The sequence below is a fragment of the Rhinoraja longicauda genome, chromosome 6 (assembly GCF_053455715.1).
Source record: "Rhinoraja longicauda isolate Sanriku21f chromosome 6, sRhiLon1.1, whole genome shotgun sequence".
NCBI classification, from domain to species: domain Eukaryota; kingdom Metazoa; phylum Chordata; class Chondrichthyes; order Rajiformes; family Arhynchobatidae; genus Rhinoraja; species Rhinoraja longicauda.
The window spans coordinates 12860981-12871023 of NC_135958.1; the positions used below are offsets into that span (position 1 = coordinate 12860981).

The following is a 10043-nucleotide window of genomic DNA, read 5'->3' on the forward strand; positions in this document are numbered from 1 at the left end:
TCATGCATCTTCGACGCATTCTGTCGGAGGCTGAGTTAGAACTGGCTGCTCTTGCAGAGCAAGTTGCGCTCATGGAACAGAAGCACGAGATTGAGGATCAAGACTTAGAATTGGGAAGAGGGAAGGAACGATTGGAACTGAAATCTAAACTGGCAACAGCCAAGACAAAACCTAGTGTACTTGGCACTCCAAGATCAAGAAGCAGCTCGATAGTATCTGATAGGAGGAGTTCTTATCCGGAACAAGGAGCTGCTCAAAGCCAATTGCCAGTTGGACGAGAACCATCTGCGACTAAATCCTGGCATGGTTGGGACCCACAGGTTGTTAGACCGAAACAAACAACCTGGGGACTATTTGCTAAATCTGGTGATACGGCACACTTAACCCAATACCCTCTTCAAGGACGGACGGCAGGGTCTCATGAACTCAGTGGTTAATCTGGAGGAACTTCTGGTCAAACAATACAATCATGACTTCAATGAAGAATCCAGCAAGGAAAAGGAAGAAATGTCCAGAGAACAGGTAAAGTTCATGGATATTACAAATCGTTCGGCAAGGATGACAGATGGACATTATTGTCTAGACTTACCTTTCAAACAGGAGGATACCAGCATGCCAAACAATCGTTGCATAGCAGAGCAGCGTATCCAAAGCTTGAAACACAAGTTTAAAAAGATTGAAAGGTTTTGCAATGAATACCTTACATCTTTCCTCACAGAAATGATTGATAGTGGTTATGCTGAAAGGGTACCAATGGTCCAGCTGAATCGAAGTGATGGGAAACTCTGGTACATCCCTCATCACGGGGTATATCACTCGAAGAAAGGAACCACAAGAGTGGTCTTTGACTGTGCGGCAGTCTTTAAGGGGACATCACTTAACTGCCAGCTGTTACAAGGTCCAGACCCAACTAACTCACTCATTGGAGTTCTCATTAGGTTCAGCCAAGAGCCGGTTGCTTTGATGGTGGATATTAAAGCAATGTTTCATCAGATCACGGTATCAGATAAGCATGTTGACTATCTGCGATTTCTGTGGTGGCCCGACAGTGATGTGCAGCAAGATCTTGTGGAATACCAGATGAAGGTGCATCTTTTCGGAGCCGTGTGTTCACCAGGTTGTCTTGTCTTGTTGATACTGCACCAAACGCCGCTGTTGGGCTATAAGCGTGCAGTCCCTCATGCATGCAGTTGCAGATTTAAAATTTAGTGTTCGCAAGCAACAGTTTAAAAGATTTACTATCAGCAGCAGATTTTATATGCGGTGGCAAAGGATTCCAAACAGGGATGGTTCTGGGATACAGCGAGTAGCGGAAACAGTCTTTGTTGGTCTTGATGGTTCTATAATTCAAGGATTGGTTTAGTCGAGTTCCTGGTCTGTTGTTCCGAGTCTATGAAAGATGGGCAATGTTGGATGGAGCTAATGAGTGGGTTTCTTTGTAGACTGCAGTAAGCCTGGTTATTATACAGCGTCTTTGGAGGGTGTCCCATTTGAGATCATGAAGCATTTATGTGACACGACTGGTCTTTCTACAGTCACCGGTTACAAACCTGGCAGCTCTTCTCTGGACCTTCTCAAGGTTGTTAATGTGGGTCACTTGGTATGGATCCCAAATGGCACAGCAGTATTCCAGTCTTGGACGTACTAGCGCTTTGTAAGCAATATTCCGTTATAAGCACTATCCTTCACACTAGGGACAGTTACAATTTACAGAAGCCAATTAACCTACAAACCTACACGCTTTTGGAATGTGGGAGGAAACTGGAGAACCCAGAGAAAACCCATGTGGTCACTGGGAGAACGTAAAACTCCACACAGACAGCACCCATCATCAGGATCGAACCCGGGTCTTTGGCGCTGTATGGGAGCAACTCTACCACTGTGCCACTGTGTGATAGGCACATGGAAATGCAGGGGAGATGGGGGGTTATGGATCACTTGCAGGCAGATGTGATTAGTTTATCCTGGCATGTTCAACACAGACATTGTGGGCTGAAGAGCCTGTTCCTGTGCTGTATTTTCTATGTTCTATTCCACATCCAGTAGGAAAAAAACCCATACTTTAATAAAATCTGATTACTCTGGAAAAAAAAATTACAAATCCAAATACCAAGACAGTTTAATTAAAAGCGAATACTTGCAGCCAGCTGGAATATGCATAGTTCATGGTTCCTTTGAAGGTGGTAGCTACGTTTTGGATGGAGAGGAGGATTCCTTTTTCATTGCTGAGGTCCACATCACTACTTTCCACAGACATATAGTTTATCTGCAAACTTAAACCAGAGAGATATATTTTTGTATACACTGATGCAATTCCAATGAGAACATAAAGTACAAACTGTGGTGGTCTTTCCAGGGAACAGTCAGAGGGGCATATCAAGTCAGACTACAGACATTTGCACAATGTATGGCTTCGTAACCAGGGCCGTCTTTACAGCATTATGGGCCCTGGGCAAAGCAGTGTACTGGGGCCCCTACGACAACTACTCACAGGAATAAAAATGTAAATGGTCGATAAAATGGGACCCCTATGCTCGTGGGGCCCCGGGCAAGTGCCCATCAGGCCCATGCGTTAAGACGGCCCTGTTCGTAACATGTGCCCAGTTGAATTGCCGGCCGATCTACCATTGTGGCACCAGTGGTCTCAAGCTACAGTGAGGGACAGGCTCATCACAGAATCACTGATCACTCCATCTTGCAGTGAGGCATACCTCAACCTTTGTCAGAGGTGCTGGTGGACAAAAGCAGAACATCAACAAAAAAACAAGCCCAAAAGGAATTGTGGGGAAAATATCAATTCCCAGGTGGGAACCCATTAATCCTTGCCATCGCGCTATAAGCTTTAGACAATAAACCATAGACCATAGGTGCAGGAGGAGGCCATTCGGCCCTTCGAGCCAGCACCGCCATTCAATGTAAATGTAAAAATTATGTAAATTATGTAAAAATTATCCCTAGTGGGTGTAGGATAGTGTTAATGTGTGGGGATCGCTGGGCGGCACGGACTTGGAGGGTCGAAAAGGCCTGTTTCTGGCTGTATATATATGATATGATATGATATGATATGAATGTGATCATGGCTGATCATTCTCAATCAGTACCCCATTCCTGCCTTCTCCCCATACCCCCTGACTCCGCTATCCTTAAGAGCTCTATCTATTTGTTCCTTGTTCTACTGCGAGTGAAAAGCACAGGGTACCGTCACTTCTTCATCAGCAGTTTCTAATGGTAAACATGGAACTGTGCGCATTACACAGAGGTGAATGGTCAGAAATCAATTGACAAGTTATTTAAGGAAGAGCTGAATCCATGTTTGAAGAGGGTGGCAGAGCACTGCAAGGTTTCCCTGCTTGGCCTCAGTACATTACCTCTGCTGCACATTCCCACATCGTAAGGTTAATACTGGGATGATATTTTAAACTTTTACTTAGAATGCTGTCTGGATTAGATGGTTTCACTCACACGGAATGATCGGATAAACTCGGATTGTTTTCCTGAGAACGTCAGAGATTTAGGAGAGACTTTTATGAGAGGCATAAACAGGGTAGACAGTCAGAACCTTTTTCCCCAGGGTGCAAATATTTGAACAATAGAGGGCATAACTGTAAGGTGAGAGGGTGAGAGTTTAATGGAGATATGCTGAGCAAGTTTTTTCTCTCCACAGGGAGTGTTAGGGGCTTGGAACACATCGCCAGAGGTGGTGATGATAGCATTTAAGAGGCTTTTCGATAGGCACATGGATGTGATAGGCAAATGAGATCAGTTTAACGCGGCATCATGTTCAGCACAAACCTTGTGGGTCGAATGGCTCATTCCTGTGCTCTACTGTTAAGGGTGGATTTTGCACAGATTGTGGTCAATTCACATTGCAGAGGCAGCGAGTTTGATCAGTCCAGTTCATTGATAACAGGAGATTTCAATACTGCTGCAGAAATTCACATTTTGCATTATGTGAATGTAATCTGAGTTGAACATGAAACGGGTTGTCAGAAATATTCAACTCACTACATTCTGACCACACTCAGGCAAATGCGCGCCAAGAGATTAAAGAAAAAAAAAAACAAGGAAATAGAATCAGTGGTAGCCCACTCGGCCCCTCAAACCTATCCCGCTCTCCTGTACGATCATGGCAGATCTGTCCCAGGTCTCATCCCTTCTGTCCCCCAGATCCCCCCATCTTTCATCAACAACAAAATAAACCTCGAATGTCGAAACACGGAACTGCAGATGTTGGTTTACACAAAGTGCTGGATTAACTCAGTGGGTCAGGCAGTATCTCCGGAGAAGATGGGTAGGCGAGTTTCAGAGTGTCTGAAGAAGGGTCCCGACCCGAAACATCACCTATCCATGTTCTCCGGAGATGTTGCCTGACCTGTTGAGTTACTCCAGCACTTTAAACCAAAAAAAAACAAATCTCCATTCTCTTTAAACGAGATACTTCGGGATCTTACTTTTTTAATACATATGAAACGGAGCCCAGAAACAAAATAGATTTCTCTCCTTTGATGTCGGGGAAGGAAGCGTGCCGGAATGTCGCCTGGATGACATCGCTCGTCTCCTGGTTAACTGGAAAATATGAAATAAATCAGCCTCGTTAAAACCGCTCGGAATATGTGCACCGTCTCCCCGGCTCCGCGTCCGCCGACCCGTCCTGGGGAGCGGGTGAACCATAGGGATTCGGCTGTAAAACGGCGCAACCATTGTCCCGGAGGGCTGATGTGTGGCAGTCGGCATCATTTCTTGCATCAACTAAACCTAGAACCCGGCCTTACTTAACACAGCACAAACTAACGCAGCACAAAAGAAAATTCAGTACAGAGAGCGAATCTTAAAAATGTGAACTCGCACCCAGAGCAGAATGAAGCATTCGGGATATAATGCTGCATACTGTAAACCGTTGTCAAATTGAATCACAGGGGAAGTTAAATGTGCACATTCCAGAGGGGGTAACATTAACTCAGTGCTTCCAAGTCACGGAGCGCGTTACAATCCACTTAAGTTGCATGAACCTGCGGGAATTCGCCCCATCCACAAACACAGTCAGAAACTGAGCCATTCTTTGACCCGGCATCTGCAGTTATTTTCTTACACGTTCTTTGACACTAATCGCAGTTTCCCCATTGACAGTCCGGTTTAATTCCTTGCGGCAGCCGACTCCTGCTGTATTGGAGGTTGGTTGGGTGGGTGGGAGGTTGGTTAGTTGGGTGGGTGGGTGGGTGGGAGGTTGGTTAGTTGGGTGGGTGGGTGGGTGGGAGGTTGGTTAGTTGGGTGGGTGGGTGGGTGGGTGGGAGGATGGTTAGTTGGGTGGGTGGGTGGGAGGTCGGTTAGTTGGGTAGGTGGGTGGGTGGGTGGGAGGTTGGTTAGTTGGGTGGGTGGGTGGGTGGGAAGTCGCCGGGTTTTTTGATTCCTTTCCCCTCCCCAGAACTTACAGGCTAAGGCAGCGTCCTTGGTAAACCTGCACACAATGCCGGTGGAGTTTGTGGTTGAGCCGGGCTCGCAAGAGAGGGAGGCGCCGGCCATCAGGAAGAGCAGGGGGGCAACCTGCCCCAATGGGAACATGGTGTGCAGCCGGCGTTATTAACACTGCGAGAGCTGGCCTTGGTGTGTCCAGTGCCATTATATATATGGAGCAGGCGCTGGCCGCACTCGCCCTCGCTGTAATCGCCACCCAATGCACGGGCGCGATGTGTTTCCTGCCCAGACTGCAGAGATCCCCACTTGTACTTTAGAAACCACCTTCCCGACCTTTACACAAGGAGTCACAATGCTCCACCTCCGACTCTTAAAGCGGGTTGGGAATGACGACCGGTCGCCAACTCGAAACATTAATAACTCTGTTTCTCTTTTCTGACCCACTAAAGCTTTTCCCTGCGGGATTTCTGTTCAGTCTCACACCGAGTTAGCCCAAACCTGTCCACTTTCAACCCGGGATGTTAAGACCTCGCTGATTATTACTACATTTTGTTGAGGTTTCTGGGAGCCCCTTGGGCAATGTGTCTGTTTGTCTGGTGGTTAATGATTGGAAGTGTCTTGTCTACCACTACAATACAATACAATATACAATACAATATATCTTTATTGTCATTGTACCCAGGGGTACAACGAGATTGGGAATGCGCCTCCCATACGATGCAATAATTTAAGTAATTTAGACAACAGCAACCCAACGAAACGATTGTAACAGTTTTAGACAGGATGAAGTGCAAGTTGATCTATGCGTTGTGACCATCCGGCTCAGCAGGACCGGTTCATAGCAGCTATGGCCCTGGGGATGAAGCTGTGTCCCCCCCCCCCCTCCCTCCCGTCTCACTAGCGCTGCTGTGGGACTCGAACCGACCGACTGACCGGCCGCCCAGACCTGCCCGCTGGAGCCTCGGGCTGCATGAGGTTACAGTGGAATCCGAGATACCTATCAACCCGAGTCAGACGCTTCAGAAGCGAGTATCTCAGCTGCTGGAAGTCTGACTGCATTGTTGTCGTTGTTACACAACAGGTCAAACTGTGCAAGGACATCGCCGTTCCTAGATTAGCAAAAGGGCAACGTTCATCAGGGCAAGACCGGCAATGGGTGCGGAATATTTGTCCTCTGTTTCAGTCAGAAGAACGGCTCAAGTTTTACTACCTCTCCAGGCAAAGAAGGCTTATAACATCGCCCCAGTGAAAGTGGCGTGAAAACAGGATTCACCCCTGATGATAGACACAAAGTGCTGGTGTAATTAGGTCATACGTGATAGTAGAATTAGGCCATTCGGCCCATCGAGTCTACTCCGCCATTCAATCATGGCTGATCCATCTCTCCTTCCTAACCCCATTCTGCCTCCCCATAACCTCTGACACCTGTACTAATCAAAAATCTATCTATCTCTACCTTAAAATATCCACTGACTGACTTGGCCTCCACAGCCTTCTGTGGCAAAGAATTCCACAGATTCACCACCCTCTGACTGGAGATTAAATGGATGATACTTTATTGTCACATGTGACAAGCCACAGTGATATTCTTTGTTTTGCATACCCAAGGTAACTCAGCGGGTCAGGCAGCATCCCTGGAGAAAAAGGATGGGTGACGTTTCAGGTCGAGACCCTTCTTCAGCCTGGAAGTAGTTGAGGAGGGAGGGGGGAGGAGGGTGGGAGAGAGAAGAACTGGAGGCAAGAAAAGACCACGACAAATCATGGCTGGTAAGAGATGACCTGAGGCAGGATGGTTCCTTGGATTGTTGTCTCGGGAAGGTGTGATCCCAGGAGAGACACATTGTTGCCATAGATGGAACTGGTTAAACGACTAGGGTGGAGGAAGTGGGGCAAGGCTTAGGGGAGGAGGGGAGAGTAGGTAGATTCTCATCTGACCTGGTGCCAAGGATATAATTATGCCCCTGTGTTATTATGCTTTTCCAGCCCTTTCAGCTACCTCAACTCTATTACCTGCGCTATCTCTGTTAATCTCAAGAAGGGTTCCAACCCAAAACATCGTCTGTTCATTTCCTCCACAAATATTGCCTGACGCTCTGAGTTCCTCCAGCGCTTTGCGTTTTGAAACATCCCCGGTTCCTTGTGTCTCTATCATCGCTATTTCTTAATATCCAGTAATATGTCAATCTCTGTCTTGGGTGAATTCAATGACCAGGGCCCCACGTGTCTCCAAACACTCACTGCCTTCTTCATGAAGGAGTTTCCCCTGCATCTAAGTCAGAAATTGTCTACCCCTTATTCTAAGGCCATAACCCTGGTTCCACACATGACCTCCCAGGAGAATCATTGTCCATGATTGTGGAGCCCTGTAAAAATGCTGCAAGTTTCAATGAAATAATCTCTCATACTTCTCAACACCACACACTAGTCCATTTACCCCCATGCCTCTGGAACCAGTATGGTGTATGTTTGAAATATTCGCTCAATGAGAATTACACATTATAACCTGCTACTGTAACCATTGTGGTAGCTCTCCTTGAGCTGGAGCAGTGACGAATGAGGTTAACTGGCCGGCACATAATGTATCTGTCAACATTTCCCTCTGAAGTCTCCCGTTGCAAGTATCTAGGTCACAAGGCTGCCTTGAAGGTTAAAACCACAACCAGTGCCAGCAAACAGCAGAGCCACAGCCAATTTAGTTTGGTTTGGTTTAGTTTAGAGATACAGCGTGGAAACAGGCCCTCTACCGCTGCACCACTGAACCTTCATTTCAGAGATGGTGTCATATATAAATGCATACTCTTTATTTCATTACCATACTTCATGGGGAGTTAATGAATAAAAAGATTAAAGGAGCCTTCATTACCTTATATTCTAAAATCTTGAAAACCGGTTAGAAAACCCACGTAATTAATATAGAAAAGCAGAGTTGGTGTTCAAAGTAACGGGCGATTTATTACATTTATTTATAAATAATAATAAATAAGCATTTTATTTGGCTGGAGTCCAGCCAAAGGTGACCTGTCAAGTGTGTCTTTGCTACATTTTTTATATTCTCAGATGTCGAGGTTACTCAGAAACTCGATTAACAGTAACAAGATTTTGCTGGGACTTAGTTAACAATACAAGAAAGTCCAAATTGCAGAATGGAACTCAGAAAGACTTAGTTAGGTCACAAACAGAATGTGATGATTGTCCACAAGTCTAAATTCGTTAACTGTAGATCCAAATTTCTGTTACAATGATGGGTGCACGCATAATCAATAACATTCCCGTTAGGCTTTGTCTGCAGTTTCCCATTCCCACATTAACACAATCCACATATCTACTCACTAATTATTAGCTCTCACTATTGGTTACCCGACAGTAGGACTCGTCTTCAGACTGATTGTGGTGGGGAGTGTGGAGAAAGCTAGGAGGGGCAGGACAAAACTAGAGGAAGGAATGTAGATAGAGGGGAGGGGATAAATATGTGTGAGTCTAGGTAGCGGCAAGGGATGGGGTGGGGGTGGGGGGGGAGAAAAGGGGGTGTGGGTGAGAAGGGGGAGGAAGTTTTAGGTTATTTAGTTATATGTTATATTTTAGTTACATGGAGCAAGTTACCTAAAACTGGAGAATTCAATTCATGGCCTTTGTCCAACCATCCTGCCTATCAAAAATCTTCTATACTTACCTATTACCTGCAATGCTTTGTCCTGCCCTTCCTCACTTCTAGCTATTGTCCCGCCCCGCCCTCTCTCCCCACCACCACCACTACAATCAGTCTGAAGAAGCCTTTAGAGATACAGTGGAAGCAGGTCCTTATGTCCACCAAGTCCACGCCGACCAGCATTCACCCCGCACACTTGCACTATCCTACACACTAGGGATCATTTACAATTTTACAGAAGCCAATTAACCAATAAACCTATCCGTCCTTGGAGAGCGGGAGGAAACCAGAGCACCTGGAGAAAACCTACGCAGTCAAAGGGAGAACGTACAAACTCCGTACTGACAGCACCTGTAGTCAGGATTGAACCGGGGACTCTGGTGCTATAAGGCAGCAACTCCACCGTTGTGCCACCTAGTTCATGTTCTTCGGGAATACTGCCTGTCCCGCTGAGTTACTCTGGCACTTTGTGTCTTATCTTTACAGGCTGTCTTAGGTAATGAGGGGGTTCATTTCTTACATATGATGTTGACCCACTGGTCAGTTGATCCATAAGTTAGTAAGTCGATGATATCCATAAATCAGAAAATCAAGACTAAATCACTGAACTGCACCTCACAGTATTGCAATGAAAAAGACATCAAAAAACTTAGAAGAACAATTACCGAAAGTGAAGGACTTGTGTAGATGGGACATGTTGGTCGGTGTGGGCAGGTTGGGCTGAAGGGCCTGTTTCCATGCTGTATGACTCTATGACTGTGAAGAGGGAGAGGAAATTAGCTTTGACATTCATAGGAATGAACTGGATGGATTAGAGGGTATTAGTTATATGGAGAGATTGGTGAATCTTGGATTGTTTTTTTTCTGAAAATTGCAGGGGATGAGGGGAAGCAAGATAGAGTTACAGAAAATGATGAGGCATAGACAGGATGAACAGGCAGAACCTTTTTCCCAGAGTGGAAATGTCAGACTAGAGGGCATACCG

General features: G+C 46.0%; 1 protein-coding gene across 2 annotated transcripts in view; it reads right to left on the reverse strand.

Annotated features, from left to right (window-relative positions):
• cetp (cholesteryl ester transfer protein, plasma) overlaps window positions 1-5889 on the reverse strand; it is a 45500-nt gene extending 39611 nt beyond the window's left edge. The window contains exons 1-3 of one of the 2 annotated variants that reach the window (XM_078400471.1): window positions 5430-5889; window positions 4452-4566; window positions 2142-2273 (exon numbers count right to left, since the gene is read on the reverse strand). In XM_078400471.1, coding sequence (XP_078256597.1) covers window positions 2142-2273; window positions 4452-4566; window positions 5430-5559 — 377 coding nt within the window. In that variant the 5' untranslated portion in view covers window positions 5560-5889. The remainder of the gene's footprint in view (window positions 1-2141; window positions 2274-4451; window positions 4567-5429) is intronic. The other variant, XM_078400470.1, reaches the window with a different exon arrangement.
• Window positions 5890-10043: the final 4154 nt, after the last annotated feature.